Here is a 23127-nt window from a genome sequence, read left to right as displayed (position 1 = left end):
ATATATCTAGGTTGGTATCTTCCCATCAGTTTAATAAGTATACACCCTGGATCTAAACCAAACTGCATGAATAGCAGATTGGTTATCCTGGGGTATCTGCTTAGACATCTGGGTTTGTACACAAATGTGAGAGAGAACAGAGGCTAAAGTGAGCCAAATGCACAGAGAAGAATCCATCAAAATTTAGAGCTCTGTTTCATCTCAGAATAAGGAACTGTGTAAATAACAATTAACCCATTAATATAGGAAAAGGAAAGATGACTGCAGTATTCACTGTAAGATCACAGTAATCCTCAGACAAATCAACTAAAGTATGTGATTAGTACCCTTGAGATTTCTTGCACATTATGTTTGTGGATTCAGGATACCAACTCTGGATCAACACTGTAATCTATTTTAAAAACAAACCTTTATGATTTTCTCCTTCATCTTGATTCATATTCTCTGACACCTGCTTTGAAATGCCATGTTATTTAACTAGAACAACTTGCTGCTACAGTAAGAGCATCTGTAAATAATGGAGCAACTCAAGTACCAGAATGATGAGAAGTCATAAATGTTCTTCCTTAGCAGAAGGCATACACCATGTATATTATTCTGTAGGACCATTAAACATGAATGGTATGTTGTCTTACAACTGTTGCATAAATACATTTACTCTGGAATAAACTGGAGGAGATTAAGAAATCAGGAATCTGGCTGAATTCAATTTATATGTTGAGTAGTTTCCTCTGAGAAAGAATATTTATATTCTAATACATCGAGAAATTTGGAAACCAGGAAGAGCCGGGTTCTTCCTTGCAGCCCAGCATTGTGCTGCTTTATTATCCTGCTGTGCACTGCGCCCCTTTTTGTGATTGCAGCACCTAGAGGGACCAGGTTACAGTTTGTTCTCAAATGGGAGATGGCAATAGCAATCATTAAAAGACTCAGCATTACCCTAACTGAAAGCTGTAGGATAATATGGACATAACTGGATTACCTAATTGAACACCCCTGCTGTCATGGCAGTTGTCACATACTCGCACAGGTGTGGGTCCCCAGCCTCGCTCTGGGACAGGGCGGGTCTTGGATGAGCAACCATCGCAGAAACCTTCACCACATGACCGACAGTGGTGTTTAGTGTCATTATCTTTAAATGATATACCACATTTTTTGCAGTTCTGAAAAACAAAACAAAAAGAACCTGTTGGGTTATCTTCTTGTTTGGCTTATACAAGAAAACAAAGGAAGGAGATGGGGTATTTTCAGTCTCACAACTGACCGATCTAAATAGGGACACTATGATTTTTATAGAACCACTGTGGACAAACATCCCTCCCTAAAAGGCCAATGGTCCCTGTGACGACCCCTTATTTGGGGAGGTCTGGTTTTACTTTAATGTTTATTTTCTGAAAATATCAATAATTCAGGGGGATCTACACACATGTGGGACACACATGTGGGACTGCATTTATTGCAGTCCCAGATGTTACCTCTTTGGACACAAATGCCATAAGGCTTAGCATGAGCAGCTAGGGGCCACAGTGCAGCTGCTGGCTCTGGGCTGAGCAATCAAGTCACACTGCACATGGCAGGGGCCTGCACATTTTGCAATTCAGCAAGCTGAATGCAGCCATGTGTGGTGACTCACCTGAGATTCAATAAACCTCCTGGTTTTAGTGTCTGCCTTGGGGGCTGGAAACCAGGTGATGGTCAAGCGCTGACATGGTTGGTGGGATGTTCTACAGGCCTGATACATTGCAGCCACAAATGCATTGTATGACAGAAGTTCCACCACCAATTCAATATAGTGCCCTTTCAGCCAGATGCCATAATGCAACTCATTCCATTTTTGTGCAGATAACTTTAAAATCAAAATACAGTAGCAGGAATAAAAATTTACACCTGCAGCTTTTCTAGCTGGTATGGCTGAGGCCATAATTGTGTCACCTTAGTGTTGCCAACCTACCCAGTTTCTAGCTCACTAAACCTGAACAGGAAGAGACAGATTCACCATCACTGTCAACATGTGGAATCAGAGCCCAAGGGTTCAGATTGCCTATATACACCAGTGCTGGATTATGGAAGCTAGTACTTCTAGCAAGTAGGTAACCAGTCACTGGAAAGAAGTAGACAACTCACTTAAAATATAGAAACAACACACCAAAGAAAGGAGGTCTAGACAGAGTATTTCATGCTGAAGCCTCACGCTTTGAGTGCAACAAAAGTGTACTATAGTGGTTTCCAAAGAGATAGCAGTGGCTTATCATCTAACATGAGCCTTGTAATTAAGCAGGGCAATATTGGTCACCCATCATCTGATTCACCAGTGTGAGATTCCACAATATTTTCTCCTCCATACACCCCGACATACTGTCTCTCCCTAGTTCCAGAATTCAAGAGGGAACTAGAACTGTCCCAATCCCCTTTCTCCAGAGAAACAGAAATGGTCACTGTTCCCTTGCAGAGGTAAAGGTTTTACACCTGGGAACAGGAAAGAGAAACCAGACCACCAGGTAACCTCAGAAGCATTAAGAACATAAGAAGAGTCCTGCTGCATCAGACCAGTGGTCCATCTAGTCCAGCATCCTCTCTCACACAGTGGCTGTGACAGACTGTTAAGGGTTAATGCCTAACAGAGGCTGAGAACCTTTGAGTGACAGGCTGTTTGAACGGAATTTTGTTGAGAGAATCAGTTAAGAAATGACAGTTGGGAACTGACAATTGAAGAAGAGACAGTTTTTTAATTTTTTTATTTATCTTTGGATTTATTTCCCGCCCTACCCCGAAGGCTCAGGGTGGCACTGACTATGGACTGGGAAGGAAGCTAAGAGAGTGAGTAGATCGAGGAGGATCCTCATTCAAACAAAAACAAAAAAGGGAAATAGCTTCTAGTAATGAGGAGTAATCCCTGAGTCTATGTATCAAGAAGGATTTTGGGAACTTAGTTGTATATTCCTGCCTTCTATATGTTACATGTTGGTGAAACTCAGAAACCTATGCTTGAGTGTTTAAAAAGAAAATAAAAAGAAAGCCTCAACATTTCAAAGACCTTGTTGAATAGCAGAAACACTTACTTGTTAGCAACAAATTATCTAGTGTTTGTGTGACTACAAAGTTACCTCAATTTTATTATCTGTTTGTTCACCTCATACATCTTACACCTGATTCCACCTGACCTTTTCTCCTCCAAGTTCAAGAAAACATTTTGTTTATTTTAAACTTTCAAAAGCCTCTTGTGCCATTTCAAAAGCAGACTATAAGAAGGTGATTTTGTCTCTTCCCTCACTTGCCTAGGCTGGGCCAGCATCAATATATATATAGTGACTCGTTGGGACAGTGATAGACAAACAAAAAAGAAGAAAATAGGTAAAAGGGCTGCTCAACAAGAAAGAAGATAGAAAGGAAAATCCTGAATGTAAAGGAGGGAAGAGGGCGAGATCATCATAGTGGCCAGCTCGTTCCTTCTATTAAGGCACACCATGGGCTTGTATACTCTCTTGCTTAAAAGGAAGAGGCAAACGTAGCTAAATGGCTGGCTCAGCCCAGGTGAAGAACAGAACAGGTCTGCCAGGTATAACACTGCCCTTCTGTCCCTCTCTCTTCAGCAGGGGGAGAGAGACAGAAAGACAAGAAGCCAACACTGCAGGACTTACCCAGCTAGGCAAATGCACCAAGACTGGCAGGACTCTCCTTTTATTCCTTTCTCTGTCCTACATAAGACAGAGCATCTGCTCCAGAGGTACCAAGTTGGATTTCCCCCCCGCTTCCTGCCTCACCAAGGAGGAGGAAAAAGCCCACTAGTATGTAGCTTTAGACATGGAATGCCTAGCTGTTCCTCTCACTCTTCGGGAAACAAGAGGAAAATGAGAGGACTCTTTTGGGAAGTTGCATACAGGACTGTCTTGTTTGGGCATGTTTACTCTCCCCAGGCAAGCAGTTATCTGCAAGGCTAAAAAACACTGAGGGCAACAGATGTTTAGCACACAAAAGATCTTCATCAAATCAAACCATAATTTTCATCATTTTGGGACATGGAGAAGTTGTGGAAAGTGAATACACTACCACGTAAATAGGGGCAGGTTTCTGATCAGCATGCAAGTATAGTGGCTGTTAGATACCAGAATTTGGGAATTGGGTTTCCAGTAGGCTGGAGCAATTTGGTCTGTCAGCCAAGATGTCACAGCTTTTGTGGGTCCCAGGCTGAGCTCTGACACTGACTGCGCCATGAAGTTCATCCCGTCTATGAGGCGCTGGGCAGCATTGTTGTTGTCCTTCAGAAATCCATCCATCTGCAAGAGAAGTGGACACTTGGTACGATCTAATCATGTGAGCCTGCTTCTGATATGCCACCCTCCATTAAAAAGCAAACACGGGAAGATGTATGCCACCCTGTGGAGACCAGGGATGGTTTTACTGGTACAACCAGATACAAATACAGTCCTTGTAAATAAGACTCCCACTGCTGACCATGATGTCTCGCAACACGATGCAACTTTCTTTTGAGGACTTCAAAACAATGGCTCTAACTGAGGACACAAAAGGTTCCGACGTATTTTGTGCTCCTTGAACTGGATTCTAACTTCCCCAAACTGAAGGAGGCTGTGGAAGGGCTCTTCCTCACTTTCCCAAACATCCTCTGCTGAGGACTCAGGGACCCTCCAGATCCAGATCATGCAGCACAGGAAGAGGAGGGGGGGTTGCAGTAAAAAAGGGGGGGGACACAAGTGAATTCCATTCCCCTTGCATGAGCTGAGCAAGCCTGGAGCCAAGTTTGCTTCACCGTGGATGAATAAAAGACAGTGATTTTTATCCAGTTCTTCCTCCTCACTGCAGCCCCCATGCCAAGTGGTACATTGCACAAAGTTTCAGGGAATACGGGCAAGATCTGCTTCTGAAAACGCCTGTCATTTGTACGAGTGAGGACCCAATCCACTCTTCTCTCTGCTTTGAAATCCATGTCCTAGACATGGCAGCATTCTAAAGAGGAGGCAAGAAGAGTGTGTAATACAGCAAACCCTTTTGTTGTCTGGGAAACAGAGACTTCTTAGGCTTTCTAATCCATGCTTCAAAGTGTAGCTAAGCTTTTAAACATCTAGATATGCAGTGCACAACTTCTGGAATGAAACTGTTTTAACACTGAAGGGACAAAAAGCTTATCACTGTGACAGTCTGAACACTTTCTTTCTGTGGGCCTAGGGAAACAACTAGTCCACACAAACAGACTTACTCCTGGCCAGACGTGCACAATTTCTGTCCTCACCACCGTGTCCACAGGATCTTGGTTCCCAAACCAGTACTGTCTGCTGCGGTACACAACTCCACAGTTGGGGCACTCTATCACATACCTGCAGCCAGGAAAAAGAGGCAATCACTCAAGCACACCCCGACAAGTGACAAGAACAGGAGTTTATAAAGCAAGGAAGACAACAGTCCTTTCGCACTCCCTTACTTACCCTGACCAGGCATACTTGGCAAGACCCATCCAAGGGGAATCAGTGGAAGCAGATGTTTTTGGCACCACCCTAACCTCATTCCCATGTTCATAACAGGCCTGGAATGGAAGAGATCCATTAAAGTTCAAATCCCAAAGGACAGTTTTTGTGTGCACACGAAGAGGAAGTTTGCTTTCCAAGAAACTATTTTCCAAATGGGGGCAAACTGAAATTCCCATTATGTGAACATCTGTATGAAACCATAACAACATTAAAAAGAAAAGCTGCAAATTTACATTACGATTCCTCAATACAAGATAGAAACTGCCTAACTTGTTCCCCATCAAGGGCGCAATACTTCTTGGGGGTTTCTTCTTGCCTGCCTGGGACTGCAGGAATGAGAGGGGGTGTATGTCACGAACCTGACAGGATGAGGGACCATCATCAGTTTGGTGGGTTACAAGTTGTACAAGTCTGCTATAGCTTATGTACAACCTTCTGCATCTCCCAGTTTGCTTGCTCCACTGACCTTGCAGGTATACACTCTGTTATCATATTGATGGGTATATCGACAGCGACTCTTGGCTATATGAGGAACCCCCTCTTTCACGTGGTTCATGCTGTTCTTACATCCGCACCTGGAATTTCAAATCAAGCAAAGAAAAGTTCAGAGAAAATCCTGAATATCAGCAAAACAAATTTCAGTACAACATCAGAAACTTGGGCAGAGGCTCATTTAGAGAGTTTTCCTACTGTCATTGAGTCAATAAACCTCCCTCTGTGTCTCTGTGTGCACTTGTGTGTGTGTGAGAGAGAGAGAGCAAGAGAGAGAGAACACAAGAATGAAAGATTCCACCAAGTATGAAAAAGAGGAAAAAGTATTCACACTCATTTAGAATGGGGATGTGATGCAGCAACTTCCCAGAAGCCAACCAGGTCTGAGTTTGGCCAGTGCCTGGAGGGAAGCACACTGATATTGCCTCGAGTTTCATGATAGTATAGAGGCAGGACATACATGAAATAAATAAGATAATAATGTCAAAATCCAATTCATTGTTTTGGATTTTTTCCCCCTTGCAGACATCCCTGTGACCCATTTTCAGCATGAATGGCTTGGTGAGAAAAAGCAGCCAAATTCTGAACATACCCTTTAAGGGACTGTGGCAGAGAACTGTGTATCAAAACTGGATGATGTCCTTGGTGCTATAACCCTTACAGCACAATGAACCGTATAATCTGGCACTGTAGATCTTAATCAAAGAGATCACTGACAGATCTGCATCCACCTACCCACAGCTGAGACACACAGAGGAACAGGTGAAATACTCGTCTGGAAAGAAGGAGCTGTGGGCCATCTGATCATCTGGGATCTCACCACTGAACCGATCGCTCAGGGCCTGCAGGAGAATGCAAGAGAAGCCACGACATCAAATCAACCTTTAGGGTTTTTTTTAAGAAAGATAGATATAAATGACATGCTTCCTGTGGGGCTGGTAATTCTTCCATTACTGCCGTTGGGGCTGCCTTTCCAAATGTATTTATTGAAAACAGTTTTGATAATCTACAAAACAGCTTACAGAACCCGATATCTAATTCTGAACCAGGACCTTGATGTATGGATTGTTAAATCCACACACTGGGATCAGGTAAAGAATAGGGAGATATTTGTACAGCACCCCCCCCACACACACACATTTTAAAAAAATGTTTAAACATTATGGTGCTGGAGGAAACGGCCACCATTCTGAGGGAAAGCTCTTTCTCCTCTAATGGGAGCAACTGTCCCATGTGAAATGGGTGAAGCAACCTTCCTCAGCCACCCCCATCCCTTCCTCACCAGGCTGGGGTTTTTTTTGCCATCTTTCTAGTGGAGCTGCCATCTGTCTCTGTGTCCCCCTGCCCTTCGAATTGCTGGTAAGGATAAGGAAGCCAGGGGAAAAGGCTGCAGCCCAATACAATGGATAGGCAGGAGAGGAGGAGCAGGAACCACCACTGCCACCAATTGGCGGGGAGGGCGGGATACAAGTCGAATAAATAAATAAATAAAATACACCACTATGTGAGGCAGGTGGGCAGTCAGCAGGTGAGGGGGAGCATGAGCCATCACAGCACCCCTCCAACAGCTGTGTGAGCCAGGCAGGGGGACACAGTGGCGGCAGCACTACCGGCAGGCAGGTGGGCGGGCCAGCTGGCCTGGCAAGTGAGTGGCGGCAGGAAGAATGAGACACCATCCCACAAGTCTCATAGGCTCCCCCATTTGTAAAATCACTAAAGTGAAGCAGAATATGATTATTCCTCAGTCCCGGATAGCAACAATTGTTCTTGCTCCCAAAACTGCAGAAAGGTTTCCAGTTCCTTGGCATCGGCACTAAATATTTTGAGGTCAGAATCAGATTTTTAGGTGCAAGGACTGAAAAGATTGTTAAATTTCTTAGGGGCCTGAGAATTTCTGTCCATATTCCTTATCCATTCAAATTCTCCAGCCTATTTGCAGCATGTGACTTCCCTTACATTGTTTAAAATTAAGGGGGGGGGGATCAAAAGCACTGAAAACTACTGACATACTGATTTCACTACTCCCAAAGCGTTATGCATAATATGCCACAGACATGGTTGTCCACTCATTTATTTCATCAGTTAACTCTCTTCCACGGAGGTCACACTGGGTACCTCAGATTGACTGTCATGCTTCAGAGCATCACTTTCACTACTTATTATGTTCCATATCAGATTGGTGATTACAGTATCGTTTCCACCATGTGAGAGGAGAGATACAAATAACAACTTTAGCTTTGATTTTGATTTGATCTGCACAGCCAATCAAGTGAATTCATAACTTTTTAAGCAGTTGTTTTATCCCTCTGCCACTGTATAAAAATCAATAAAACATGCAGGTATTCTCCCATATGATCCTATGGATAATCACCTTAAAAACCATTAATCATAACTTTTAAATTGCCAAGCTTGTATTATATTGGCAATGGCATTCAATCATTGTTGTTCATTTTGTGAAACAGCTGATCTATAAAATGAAGAAATTTCCACAGAAACATAAAGCACCCCACTTATTTGGCTGTACCTTACAAGTCACTCCCTCATGCACAGTTATTAAAGCCACTGAAGTCACTTTGGATACAAAAGTCTATGTGAAGAGATGGCTTATAATTAAGATGGACACCTTGTCTCCTCCCACTAAGAAATTACATCTTATGGTTAAAAATTGTATATATCACAATCCATCCATAAATAGATATTCAACAAATGAACATGGATGAATATAACCTTGAGCTGATTTTGTGGACACTCATGGTAATGGGTGTATGTGTATAGAAAACAGTGATACCAAGACAGTAGAGCTGGAGTGAACAAGAGAGTAGAGCTGGAGAGAAGAATGTAAAACTCCTCCTTCTCCCATCCTTCTCTGAAAATACACAAGACACTGTTCTTATACCTTTTTTTATCAACCCTTATATTTTCCCCTCAAGAGCCATGCTCTAGACTGCCACTAGTTCCAGGTGTCACATCTTTGCTTAACTACACACAAAAAGCATCTCCCCATTTAAGGGATCTGAGAAAAATCAAGGTGTGACAAGAAAGTAGGCTGTTACCTGGAGACCTTATCTTTACTCTCAGTTACCCTGGCAACAATGCAGACCTTTCCCACTGTACTACAATGGCATGGTCCTGGCTTGCTTATGCATTTCATAGTACATGGGTTATCACTAGCACCAGGGGTCGTTTCATAGAAAAAGAGCTAGGGGAACTCATTAGCATAAGTCATTAGCATATGCCACCCCCCCCTGACATCACCGGAAGTGTGTCATAAGGCCACACACCCATGAGGGGCCTGGCGGTGGACCTGCAAGGCCGGCGGAAGTGCAAGGAAGCCCCGCGAAGGCCCTCCCTGGCCCCAGGCAGGCAGGGGTGGGGAGAGGCAGGGAGGAAGCAACTTACCCTCCCTCTTCTCCTGCCTCCTCCTGGCTGAATGAGGGCCGGAAACGGGGTGGCCGGAAGCGGGGGGCGGGGCTTCGTCATGTGCCCCGCCCCCGTACCTCACCCGGGGGAACTGCGATCCCCCGCAATCCCCCCCGAAATGACCTCTGACTAGCACTAAGCTTCAGAGACTAAGCTTCTGGGTTACATAATCTATAAAAACTAGATTTGTTGAAGAAAAATTTACATGGGCAAACCTAATCCAAAGTTTCTTCTAGCCTGGTTCTTTATCAACTGGAATTGGTGTGCAGGTGGAACAATAAAGTTATTATAGAAGCATAGAAAGTAAACATCAGTGGTAAGCTTGCACACACCCTAGAACCCTTAGAAGCAATCTTCAAGCAAATCTCCCCCAGTTTAGACTGGCTAGGAAGCCTTGGAGCAGGTACTCTTGCTGATCTATGGGTACAAGGTCTATATGTGATCCTGCCTTATAACAATAATAATGAGGCTAAAAGAATCTGCAAATTGGAAGATAGCCATCTGTCACCAGGGCACAAACTGACATAGATGAATAATGGGTAGGAGCTAAAGATTTAGGCCTCAATCAGGGAATGTGGACAGCTTCTACTAGGCAGCAATAGTGATCCATAATTTCTAACCCACCTTGAGTGCTTTGTAGATAACTCCAGGAGGGCGGGGAGAACGGGTGGTATTATTTTCTAGCTGCTGCTCCACAGCATGCCTGAGTCCAGAAAAGTCTGTTGGGGGGTTGTAAGTCCTTGTTCCTTTGTAATGGATTGAGCTGAAAGCTTCAGGGAAGAGGCCTAGTTTCCGAAACCGATCCTGGATGAGTTTCTCAGGCACCTCAGAAGGATGATCTGAGTATATTAAACAATAAACAAAACATGAACAACTGCTGTTAAACTACATCATTCTTACAAACAATACAGACTTTTTGTAATCTTTTAAGAGATAGTTACATGCATTAAAGATGGGATAGTCAAAGTTATACTGAAAACTGATTCTAAGGACTTTTCCCACTATGTTTTGTTTTTTGCACTCTAAAAAAATGTGTCTGGGCCCTGAGGAAATTGTCCAGAAAATACCTAAAAGGTCTCTCTAATATACATGTGGTAAGTTAAAGCTTTTGAAGGCATTGTCCACCAACAGCTGCCATATTGCCGCCTCTGCTCCACCAGAAGGATTTTAAAAAAATCAGTAATTGCTATTGTGTTATAGCATTATAATGATTAATGATCTACTGCCATGATGGGCTGGTTCCTTAAAATTTCGCCTCAAAACACCACCACCAGCAGCCCAGAAAGTTTTAACCTGCATATATATATTTTTTACCTTAGCTTTTGAAGGTAGCAATATTGGTCTGCAGTAGAACCAGATAAGAATCCAGAAGCAAACTTAGAGACCAGGAAGATTTGGGGGGTATAAGCTTTTGAGAGTCAGAGCTCCCTTTGGGTATTTGCTTTTATCTCGTCGATGAATTGCTATGATGGTTTCGTCTCCCTACAACTCTTGGTTTGTTAGCTATGTTGCATTTGAGGTGCTAAGGTGGGAGATAAATATTTTAAACAAACAATTATCTAGCCCTTTTTGGTGTGGAGATATAAGTGGAAAGGTGTATTTCTGCAACAACAGAGCTAGATACTTACTTTTTAAAAATGAAAGCAGAGAATTCCTCATTCCTTGTAGATCATGGCAATTGAGCACCATAACATTAAAGAGATCTAGCCATCAGTGATTACATTAAAAACCCTAACAATGCCCTCCAGTGGCACAAGAGGGGGGGGGGATGGCAGCTGTGGAAGGCTGCAGCAAGGAAAATAGTGTTGTGGGTAGAACTTCAAAAATGTGCACCTTTCTGTATACAATGCATGCAAACAAAAGGTCATATCAAACGACATTTGGAAAACATCAAAGCAAACTATTGGAAAACCCAGTAAGTGGAAACTCCAAAAAGGAAAAAAACTCCCACTCCAGTTCTGGTGACAAAACGGAGCAAGACATCCATGTGGAAGCAACATTATTCATAAGCCCTAGCGAGGCTAATGCACAAGGTTGCAACCAAATGTCTGGATGCTTAGGCATGAAACTGCCTACAGAAAGATATGCCAGTTTCCAGCACCAAGTTTGTGAGAGACAGTGCTTACAATCTCTGTGCAGACACCATGAGGAACTTTTCCATACAGATCAGTTCATGTGAACTTGTTCACTACAAAGGCCAGAAGAGAAACCCTAACTGAGGGTGGCCCTCAGAATGAGGTACAGATCGAATCCATTTTTCAAGGATATGTCCTAATGAGAACATAGTACATCTTAACAACTGGCATGGATCTTTCTTCCAAAATTCTAAACTGTCCTATTGTCACTTTTGTGTCCAAACACTGACAGTCTTTGCAGTCTACATATCTACTGTTTATTGTCACTATTGGTTGCTGGCATTACCAGTAACAGCATCTGACTATACCTGCCTGCAGGACACACATTCCTGCCTTCTTGGGTAATTTAATTTTATGGAACAAGACAAGGACGTGGCATCAAAGTGCTGGCTAGTTCCTTTTCCAATTATATTTGTTGCTTAACAGAAAAATAAGGGCAGGGAAAGACTGAGCAAAATTCTTTGGTCTTAGCCTTTTGCCAAGAACATTGTGGTCAGGAAGACGCAGCTGCCAGATTCAGCATACAAACGGCTGCTTGACAACAGGAGCTTCTGGAGGCACAGGGAAAAAGGAGGCTTCCCCAGCTCTGCACCTATGGAAGCAGGTGCATTCAGCAGGGAACAACGCGTGTCTCCTGACATAAGCCATGTTATCCATGCATACCCCAGAGAAGGTAACGTAGATTGCATAGAGCTTAATATCGCTAGCATGAAACTATTAAAAGGAAGAAACAAGGAATGGGGAAAGAAGAGAAGGAATAGCCTTTTTGGGGAAGCCCAACCTCAATATTACGTATTTAGGCCCTGATTTTAATCATATGGACGTTGGTCCCATTGACTGGCCAGTTTTATTTTGAGTCTAGGGAGCGTCTAAATCCCCATCCATCACCCCTGCCTTGAGACTCCCTTGGGGCCTGCAGGGACACAAATATGGAGGGAAGGGGTTTTTGTTACCTTATTTATCCTCTCCTCAGCCTCTCTCCCATAGCCTGGAGACAGACCAGTACTGCCCTTCTCATTGTCCCTCAGTCTGGACCCTTGTGAGGGCTAGTGTAGTGAGCTGCATATGCTCATTTGATCCTCCCCACCTCTTACAAGAAGAGAAAATCTCACGGGAGACCAAGAGTGAAGAAATCAATCAGGTGTGAGGATTCCAGCCTTCAGGTGGGACCTGGGGATCCCCCGGAATTACAGCTCATCTCCAGACTACAAAGATCAGATCCCCTGAAGAAAATGGATGCTTTGGAGGGTGAATTCTATGGCTTTGTACCCTACTGAGGTCCCTCTCCTCCCCAGGCTCCATCCCCAAATCCCTAGGAGTTTCCCAACTTGGGTATGGCAACTCTATCCCCCCATCACCCACCGGTGGCCAGGGAAGACCTGACAACCCTAATCAGGTGGCTTTTTCCTGCTTCACCCCCTCGTCCCCCGACTTCAAGAGGCAATAACTGCCCCCGATGGTGGCAGTAGGGCCCTTAAAGTTCCCAAACTGTAGCATGGTTATCAGGATGGCTGGGCTTTTCTCCCATGTTGGGCAGTGACAAGGTGTGTCCCCCAATCCCAGACACACCTTATATTTTTTTCAAGTGCACATCTAAAAAATGTAAAGGATCAACAGCAAGATGGCTCTGACTCCCTGAAGCATGTAAATTCCATGGTAAACCTGGTCCGTTGCTGCGCAGTGTGGAAAGTGGCCCCTAGTGAGTGCCAAGTCCGCAGGTAGAATGGACAGGGGGAAAATGCATAGTAGGACATCATCACCATACTTTTGACCAGGGGTCTGCAGCCATTTTGAGTCTGTGGGAACCTTCAGAATTCTGACACTGTGTGGTGGGCATAGCTGCAAAATGGCTGCCACAAAATGGCTGCTGCTGGAGGTGGAGACAGTCACAAAACGGCTACAGCAGCTGACCTTCAGTCACATAGTAAAGATCCTTGTGCTATGGTGGCAGCTGCTCCCAAAGCAACGTTTAAAAAAAATCTGCACAGGCAATTAAATTTCCAATGGCCAATAAGAAGCCTTGCTGGGCAAAATTCCTACCTGGCCCTGCCCACAAGCACCATGTTGGGGACCCCTGCTCTTAACACTCCACTTGAAATCTCAGCACAGGGCCTCAAATTAAGCAGAAGAAATAATAACAGGACCCTGAATATGCATTAGGTGTTCTCATGGGGGAAGGGGTGTCAGTACAATGGCCACTAAACGACTTTCCAAAATGTTCAGAACAAAGTGTCTGCTGAAAAATGCAAGGAAAGTTGCTTGCTTTTTCAGTGTGAAGAAAGTCCTTACACACTGCCATTAACATACGGTGAACAATGGCACATTTTATGTCCAGTTCCATATACTTCTACTTTTCTGATCCTAGGACAGAAACCCACATCTTTCACATGGCAACCCTAAGCAATACCTACCATGCCACGGATTCATCCCAAATTATCCACGTTGCACCAGATATTCATCTACTCACCAGCACCCAGTAGTTGTGTGTATACAGTCTCATGGAAGATAATGACTCCGGGACCCAGAGTTGATAAGGGAACATCCAGACCACAACGGGCTGTGGTTGCCTTCAGCTCTTTAGTGAAATGTTTTAGGTATGCCTCAGAGGCATCTCCGAGAAATTTGAAGAGATCATTGTGAAGCCTGTCAGCATGCGTTCGGTAGATGATGACATCTGAAATGGCCAAGACCTTCAGAAGCAGCCGGGTCCTCTGACTCAGGTTCACTGTAGCTCCAAGCAGACCCTCTGTGTCAATTGCCACCATTTTGTGGACAGGGTCATAGGCTGCCCAGACACCTACTGTACAGGACTCCTGGGCTGGAGAGGTTTTAAAAACCTCACGGCCGTAGAAGAAAGTGTGGTTAAGGGTATGGGATTTGCCATCCCCAGTGTTCCCAAAAATTGAGACAACCTTGAGGTGTTGATCAGGTTTGCAGTCCAGTTTCCTGATAAATTCTTCTTCATTCGCCACCTTCCAATGTAAGAAAAGGAAGTTCGTATTAGAATTTTGAAACAGTAAGAGCCAACCCTTGTTGGCTCCACAGCCAACGCTATGCAGCTCCACAGACATAACGTGTAACTCTAATGGAAACTGTAACACTCAGGTTCAGCAAAATTCTCGTGAAAGAGAGTTTCATGACATCTTTGGAGAGTGCCCCTCTCCCCTTTTTTGCCTCTGCTTTGTACTTAGCACATTACGATCAAGATCTCATTCCTGGCCCACCACAAAGAAAGCAACAAGCAGTTTCACATTATGTATGGCCTAGATTAAAAAACAAAAAAACCTTCCCTGAATTGTGGCCAAATAGCCATTAAAGGCTCTGGATACATTGACAGCCTTTGAGCTAATGGATAAAGTCATATGCAGCACATTCCAAAGATCAACCTTCAAAGGATAAAAATGTATAGTTGACAGCTGCTACAGCTAAATTAGTAAGAAGATGTCACAGCCATTTTCTGTAAACAAGTAACTCTGGTCCCAGCAGTGTGTTCTGAAGAATCGCACAGATGTGAACCAGGAAGTGGCTCCTTTTAAGCCACAGCTCTTAAGCCAGGGAGGCTGCCACCCACCACAGCCTCGTTTTAGTTTGAGTTCTAGCAATTCAGCCACTGGCAGTTTTCCATCTCCAGTCAGTCATTGAAAAAATATCAAGATCCTGAATTAGAAACATTCAACTCCAGACGTATTTGTTCCATGCAGAATTTCCAACAAAGACAATTATTTTGGGTAAAGCAAATATAAATAAATAAATTACATTTTCCTGATCCTTCTCTTAGCAAAAGATAGCATTATTTTGAAAGGATCTATTTCTAGCCCCCTGTATCATGAGCCCAAACTGTGTATTTTCCAGTCAAAATCTCTACTCTGTATAATAGAGGCTGGGTATTCAAATGCAGCAGAATTAGATGACAGAGGCCTGTAATGATGGAATGAGTTGTACCAATTCAATCTGCAACTGGGGGGGGGGCATTCTTTTTTATGGTCCCCTGAACGAAGTACACCTTGACCTGGATAGCCCAGGCTAGCCCAATCTCATCAGCTCTCAGACGTTAAGCAGTCGCCCCTGGTTAGTGAGGAGGCAGGCAATGCAGACCACCTCTGAACATCTCTTGCCTTGAAAACCCAGTGTAAGAGGTTCAGCCACTCCACTACCTCATTTGGCTGCATGCGTGGATCGGGCTATATAAGCTATATAAAATTTTCTACCATTGAATGGCAGTTCTTTAGAGGCAAGGTTCGACTTCCTTTCACCTTAATGATGTTGAGTGAACCAATAAATAGTGAATAGTGTTAAAAAGTGATCATGTGCTCAACCATATGTATGTCAAATGATAATAATAAACACTCTTACAATGGAAGTGACACCACTAGCAATGGCGAAAGCTCATGCCTTGAATTAAACTTTGTTGGTCTTAAAGGTGCCACTGAACTCAAACTTTGTTCTACCACTAGCAATGAAAATGTGCACTGCTTTACCTTCATGCCCCCAATGCAAATCTTTTCACTTGGAAAAAAGTGAACAGGTTAACAGCCGGATTTCAAGGTTTCCTTGTTTCCTCCTTATCTCTACATTTTAAACATTGACAGGAATATTCACATTTCTTTCAAGGGCAGATACAGGAGTTTGAAGGCTTTCTTTGGGCTTCAAAAAGGTGAAATTCTGCCAGGAAGTTCAGCATCCTTTCCTGGTACTGAAGCCAAGGGTAGTAACAACGCACACAGCCCTTTGACGATTTCTCATCCTGCCTAAGGATGCCACACCTTAGCAACAGGACAAAGATTTATTTCTTGGTTTTCACTCTATTTTAATAGTTCTAACATATATACATCATTCACAGTTTGGAAGCCATAAGTAGCAAACCCTGGTTTCAGTTTACTTATAAAGTGATCCCAATAGCTTCCTAAAATTTAACCTTTTTGTTCCTGTCTTTAGAATTAATTGGAGCTGCGGTGGCTCAAGTGGTTAAGACGCTGAACTGCAGGCTGTGGAAGGTCGGTAGTTCAGCAGTTCGAGACCCGAGTGTGCCACATAACGGAGTGAGCGTCTCTAGTTCCAGCTCCTGCCAAACTAGCAGTTCGAAAGCAAGAAACTGCAAGTAGATAAATAGGTACCACTTCGGTGGGAAGGTAACAGCGTTCCGTGCGCCTTGGTTTTTAGTCATGCCGGCCACATGATCACGGAAACGTCTTCGGACAGCGCTGGCTCTTCGGCTTTGAAACGGAGATGAGCACCGCAACCATAGATTCAACTGGCTTTTGAGCAAGGGAATCTTTACCTTTACCTTTAGAATTAATTAGTACAACAGCTCTTTGACAAGAGTGAGCCAGTGTGCACGGGACTTAACTACATGCTTCTCTTAGCCGGTTTGGGCTCAGGAAGTACATATGAATGCCTGACTGATGCTTTGAGGTCCAATTGAGGTCCAAATCTGCACTTTAACAAGAAGGTAGGGAATTACAGCATTTAAAACAACCAGTCATAAGCAGAGTTAAACACTTCTAACCCATTGATCTAGAATGGTGTAACTTTGCTTAGGATTGCACTGTTAGCATTACCGGCAGGGCTCCTGTATATCTAACAATTGCATGATAGGCAGAATTCAGTAGGTGAAGCTTTTCCTGGCAAGACAATGGACAAGAAAAGCTTCACTAGCTAAATTTCTACCTATTTTGCAGCCTTCACAGTAGCTTATGGCTATGAGCCCTGTGGCAGAATGGGCCTGCTCTGGACTGCAGGTTATACTCTGCCCTACCCTCCAAGGTTTTTCTCAACATCTGGAGAGGTTTTTCTCTCTCTGGTAATCCACCACCACTACCTGATTTTTGTAGGATTTGCCCACTGGGAGGGTGAGGGCTCATAAGAACATAAGAGAAGCCAATGTTGGATCAGACCAATGGCCCATCTAGTCCAACACTCTGTCACACAGTGGCCAAAAATACCAGGTGCCATCAGGAGGTCCAGCAGTGGGACCAGGACACTAGGAGCCCTCCCACTATTGACCCCCCCAAGCATCAAGAATACAAAGCATCACCTGCCTCAGAGTCCCTATCTATACCTTGTGGCTAATAGCCACTGATGGACCTCTGCTCCATATGCTTATCTAATTCCCTCTTGAAGCCGTCCATGCTTGTTGATGCCACCACTTCCTGTGGCAGTGAATTCCATGTGTTAATCATTCTTTGGGTGAAGAAGTACTTCCTTTTATCTGTTCTAACCCGACCGCTCAGCAATTTCATGAAGTGCCCACGAGTTCTTGTATTGTGAGAAAGGGAGAAGGTTACCTCTTTCTCTACCTGCTCTTTCCCATGCATAATCTCATAAACCTCAATCATGTCACCCCTCAGCTGTCGTTTCTCCAAGCTAAAGAGCCCCAAGCGCTTTAACCATTCTTCTTAGGGAAAGTGTTCCAACCCTTTTATCATTCTAGTTGCCCTTTTCTGCACTTCCAAAGCTATAATATCCTTAAGGTGTGGTGACCAGAACTGTACACAGTATCCCAAATGAGGTCGCACCATTGACTTATATAGGGGCATTATGATATTGGCTGATCTGTTTTCAATACCCTTCCTAATAACCCCCAGCATAGCATTGGCCTTTTTTATTGCAGTCACACACTGTCTCGACATTTTCAGTGAGTTATCTACTCCCAGCTTCCCATCCAAGTTCAGAGGCCCTGCTACTGTGTCTCTTACGGCCCAGCACCTGGTCAGCATGGGGATGGTTTACTGTCTTGTGCCCCCCTGGAGGAGTAGCCACTTGCCTACTGCCTGCCTTCCCCCAGGTGCTCCTTTTAAAATAGTGTGTCCAAGACAGTTGAGGTCTATGTGGTACAGTCCCAGCCAATGCTCCCTCTAAGCTGTGGAGTCTTGTGAGCAAAAAATCTACTTTCTGAGCTACTGGCATTAAAGCTGTGAGTGGCTACTGCATAAATTAGTTTGTTCTGGAGCCATCCTTCCTGAGCTAGAACAAAAATGTGTAAGCCAGAGGCTAAAAAACTGTGAGCTAGCTCATGCTAACTCTGCTTAGAGGGAACACTGGTCCCAGCATCCAAAGTCACAAAGTATTTATTAAAAAGAGAATATTCACAAGCATACTTTTAGCACAGCACCAGATTGAGCAAGGAATTCAAGAGAAATAGGCAAAATGCAGTTTATCTGTCCCTCTCTCTATACATGCCCCATCAGATGTTAAAATATAAGACAGGCACCTTTAGCTTAAGAAGTTACAGATCTCTACAGATTTACCATTACCTAAAGACCTCTTCAGCTCTTCAGGCCACAGCATGGCCAATGGCCACCCCCTGCAGACCTCAGCTAAGAGTTCCGCCTGCTCTCATGGACTCAGCACCTGAAGAAACAGATCTCCTCGCTGCAAGGTGATTTTATCATATCTGTTTCTCCACCCACTGACCACATCAGGTCAGGCCAGGTCAGAGAAGCTTTTCCTGAAATCTCCAGAATTTGCTTCCTCAAGCCTCTCTACTATTTAACACCTCCAAATCTCTGTTCCCTGCTTGGAAGGGGGGAGGAGACCAGACCCTCCTATTGTCTCTAGGTAGACCTATTAGCATTTCTTAAGACGTACCTGAGGTGAGCCTGGAAAACCATTGACTGACTCCCCCCCCCCCTTGCCTGTTCTTTGCCCAGAGAGAGAGAGGAAAAAACGTTTAAAGCTCAGAGTGAAGGTTTGGCTTATTTCAAACCTCCAAAGAAAAAAATGCATTTCTTCACAGGCCCCAAAGAGAGAGTTTAGGTAGATGCTGGTGCAGGCTCCCCAAGTACTTACTGTGATTCGGTGGGGAACAAAGACGTCTTTGCAGGATTATTCCTGCGGGGACAACAGACGTGCCACACCATGCCATCGCCAGGAAGTGACGCCAGGCGATGCTCTGACAATGGGGCCAGAAACTCGATGGTACCATCGAGTTTCCAGCCCCATTGCCCGAGCGTCGTCCAGTGTCATTTTCTGGTGACGGCATGGTGCATTACAAGGAGAAATGTTCTGGCCGGGGAACATGTGTCCCCCACTGGATTGCGGTAAGTACTTGGCAACCCTATGCTGGTGTGAGAAACCACATTTTAAATTGCTTTTGCTGCTGTGAAGCCATTTAAGACAGAATTTCCAGGTTGCAAATTGGCAATCATAATTGGTAGGGATTCCCATAGAACAAGTAACAGATGTGCTGTAGCCATGACAGACAGCTGGCTGACAATGTTAAAGCCACCCAGAAACTGCAGATAGCCTAATAAGCAAGCCAGTGGATGGAGCGCTGCTTCTCATATATGCCAAAATTAACACAGTTAACATTTGTTGCATAAGAAACCAGCTTTTTTGTGCAATTGGTGGAAACAAGGAAGCTGTCAAAAGCAGGACAGAAAACTGTCTGTATTGCCGTCTTTTGTCTTCATTGCATCAAAAAGATACTCCTTTATTTTTCCTGCTTTTCCCCTTATAACAGTAGAAATATATCAAACAATAGAATTACTAAATCTAAAAACAGTCTTCCACACTGAAGTCCAAGCTGCTGCAACCTCTCAAGTCTCTACTGAGAAATCCACTACTTTCCACAAGCTGTAACCTTTTTACTCCTAAGGAGTCCTATTTAAAGCCAACAGAACTGCTCCAGTTTACATGAATTCATTTCCACCCAGAGATGAGAAAACACAACCACCAGCTTGTCCAATAAGCAGGAAAAAAAAATCACAGGCATGTATAAGTCTCTAAACAGTTTTCAACCTTTTGTTATGGTTGCCACCTTACACTTTAACAGCAATCTCACACCCAGAAATGTAGCTGCTTGAAGCTTTTCCTACTTCTTATCTCCAACAGGACAAAACACTTGAAAAATGTCTGCATGTCAAGCTGTTGCCAGAGAACAAGATTAGGGCCAGTGGAGGGGGGAGCAGCCATCTTCACTGCCAATCAAGCTGCTGACATGCTCAGGAACAGTAATCAGGTATATCACATTCCAGTCCCTTGCTATAATAAGCAGACAGCACTTCCTCCTCAGTAAGTGAATATATTTATCTTTACCACACCATTTTACACTGCCTTTTGTAAACTTACCTATGTACAATATTTGTATATCATGTTTCAAGCGTAATACTTATTTCCATGGGCAGTAATAGCAGACTACAGAACTTAGTTTCAGGTGGGTAGTCATGTTGGTCTGAAGCAACAGAACAAAATTTGAGTCCAGTGGTCTTAATGTGCCACTGGACTTGAATTTTGTTCTACAGAAATGAGTAGCATACTAGAGAAGAACAGGATCATCTTTCTTCTTAACCCATTGATTTTTTCCCCACCTTTTCATCTTAGTGTCTTGAGATGTTAAAGAATTTTCTAGCAACTTGAATAAATGTCTGCTTCTGAGAAACTCAAGAAAAGGTAATTTAATTGCACTGAATAGGATGAATTCTTGGCTCTGACATTTCTAGTATACAGATGTCAGCAGGTACAATATATGTTTACTTTGTGTTTATTTTTATATTTCAGGTTCAGGGGGATTATTATTGTGAGTAAAATATTCTTGTGGTAGAATCTAATACTCTCCATAATACAACTACTGTGCGAGCAGAGAAAAGCACCTTCACCCTTCTAGATTCCATTTAAGAATGATATATGAAACAGTGAATAATGACCTGAGCTAGTGGAATACAGCAGACTTTGGACCTGGGTCAAGAAAAGGTAAGAGCCAAGAAGAAAATCATTGACGTTATCATTGAGTGCTCCCCAAGGCAGGGCAGATGTGAGCCTCTCAGGCGAACCAAGCAGAACTGATTAGCCTACCAGCAGTATCAAGAGTAGCCTGTCCCTGCCACAAACACACTTTTCAAAACTCACAGCAGTGCTCACCTGGATCTCCTCTGTTTCATCCACCAAGAGGAAGCTTACAACATTTTCTGTCATCTTCTTCTTCTTGACCTCTTCATCCATCCCCTCTTCCTCCTCTTGGGGTCTACCACCATGGTAAACAGTAATGGGGTGCTTCCGCTTGTTTCCACCAGCATGACTCCTCTTCTGACACTCTACACACAGATTAGTTTTGCAGGCCTGGCACCGTACCACTGCTCTCTGCCTGGTACTTGTGGCATTGCTCTGCATGATATTTCCACTGGCGCCCTTGCAGGAGTCACAGTATGGGATATGACCAGCTTTAATACGGGTCCGTTCATGATTTCGTAGTCTTTCCTGCCTGTGCAGTTCTTCTTCACACCGCTGGCACTGCAGACTACCACACTCATCACACTCAAAGGTTGCCTCATCTGCTCCACTGCAAGCATAACTTTCCTGGCACAAAAGGGCAGTATTTAATCCCTTGTCTGCTGTTTGAGGTTGGGCACTCATTTCCAACAGCTGATTGTTTGCTTTATGAAACCTGCTCTATTTTTTAGCAGATTTGCACATTGGCTTTCCAATGGACTAAAGTTAGTATTTATCCTAACATGGAGGACACCCAACAAAGGTTCTTTCTCTCTTTCAATATGTATATATTAATCTCAATTTTATATTAATCACAGTTTTCTCATGATATGCCTAGTGGATTTCCCCCTTAAAACAGATGTAAACACTGCAGCTTTGAACACTGGGTCCAATACTGACCCCACTAAATTCTAGGTTAAAAGTTACAACTAAGTCAGATTTGTGTCAGAAAAGTAATCTGATATGTTTCTAGAATGTGACTCAGATTTTCTTCTCTGAGAGACCTAGACAAGAAAGAGAAAAATTATAAAGAAAAAGCAAACATTAGAAAAACAAAGGATCCACACCAAACACAAGACAGTGTTAGAAGACCCTCCACTTTTGTCCCACAGTGAAACTCCTCCTTCAAAAAGCAAAGCATTTGCAGGCAGTTACCAGATCTGCTTTTTCTTAAACAGAGTATTTCTTTGTCCTCTTATCGCAATGCTGTCTCATACATAGCCTCTATTTTAACTGCACATATTTTTAATAAAAGAGAGGCCATCACACAAAGTACTTATAGAGGTTTTTACGAAACTAATTGCCACATAGTATTATCCTATGTAGGTTTCCTCAGGTGTAAAGTTCCATAGGGCTTACTCCTAAGTAAGAGTGCATAAGATTGCAACTTTTAATTCTTTACAACTCATCTTTCACAAACAAATCTGATCAGGGTATTTCACCCCAATGCTTATCATTTAACAGGTTACTAAACCCAACAGACTAACAGCAGCTTGTTTACAGTGGTGACCTCCCCACTTACCTGCTCAAGACAAGATCATTTGACACTTATTTAAAATCTTTAAATCCACTTCTGAAAGAAAGAGGAAATCAGTAGGGTGACTGCATTTCTTCACTTGTTTACACTTGTAGCTCAACTGCTCTCAAGACAAGACCTTATCCTGAACCACAACAAACATCTATAATCCATATCAGGATAGATAATGTATATCACAGCTACTGAACTGAAAGCTACCTTACACTACTTTAAACCAGGATAAGAAAATATTTTATATTACATACTATTTCTACAATAAAGCTTCCCATAAACAACATCGTGGGGGAAGAATGAATAGACAAAACGATAAAAGCACGTCTAGAAACAAAACAGATCGCCAATAAAAGGGACCCCAATA

At 43.4% G+C, this 23127-nt stretch overlaps 1 protein-coding gene across 1 annotated transcript in view; it reads right to left on the bottom strand.

Moving 5' to 3' along the window:
* Positions 1–22919, bottom strand: part of ZFYVE1 (zinc finger, FYVE domain containing 1) — a 31725-nt gene extending 8806 nt beyond the window's left edge. The window contains exons 1-10 of the mRNA XM_015420082.1: positions 22755–22919; positions 21386–22236; positions 13995–14499; positions 10017–10231; positions 6708–6814; positions 5947–6055; positions 5439–5536; positions 5213–5330; positions 4104–4274; positions 961–1163 (exon numbers count right to left, since the gene is read on the bottom strand). Of these exons, the coding sequence (XP_015275568.1) occupies positions 961–1163; positions 4104–4274; positions 5213–5330; positions 5439–5536; positions 5947–6055; positions 6708–6814; positions 10017–10231; positions 13995–14499; positions 21386–21877 (2018 nt within the window). The 5' untranslated portion in view covers positions 21878–22236; positions 22755–22919. The remainder of the gene's footprint in view (positions 1–960; positions 1164–4103; positions 4275–5212; positions 5331–5438; positions 5537–5946; positions 6056–6707; positions 6815–10016; positions 10232–13994; positions 14500–21385; positions 22237–22754) is intronic.
* Positions 22920–23127: the final 208 nt, after the last annotated feature.

This window comes from Gekko japonicus, unplaced genomic scaffold (genome assembly GCF_001447785.1).
Source record: "Gekko japonicus isolate JY-2015 unplaced genomic scaffold, Gekko_japonicus_V1.1 scaffold27, whole genome shotgun sequence".
Taxonomy (NCBI): domain Eukaryota; kingdom Metazoa; phylum Chordata; class Lepidosauria; order Squamata; family Gekkonidae; genus Gekko; species Gekko japonicus.
The sequence above is the reverse complement of the archived record's forward strand: the minus strand, read 5'-3'. Positions and strand labels throughout refer to the sequence as shown.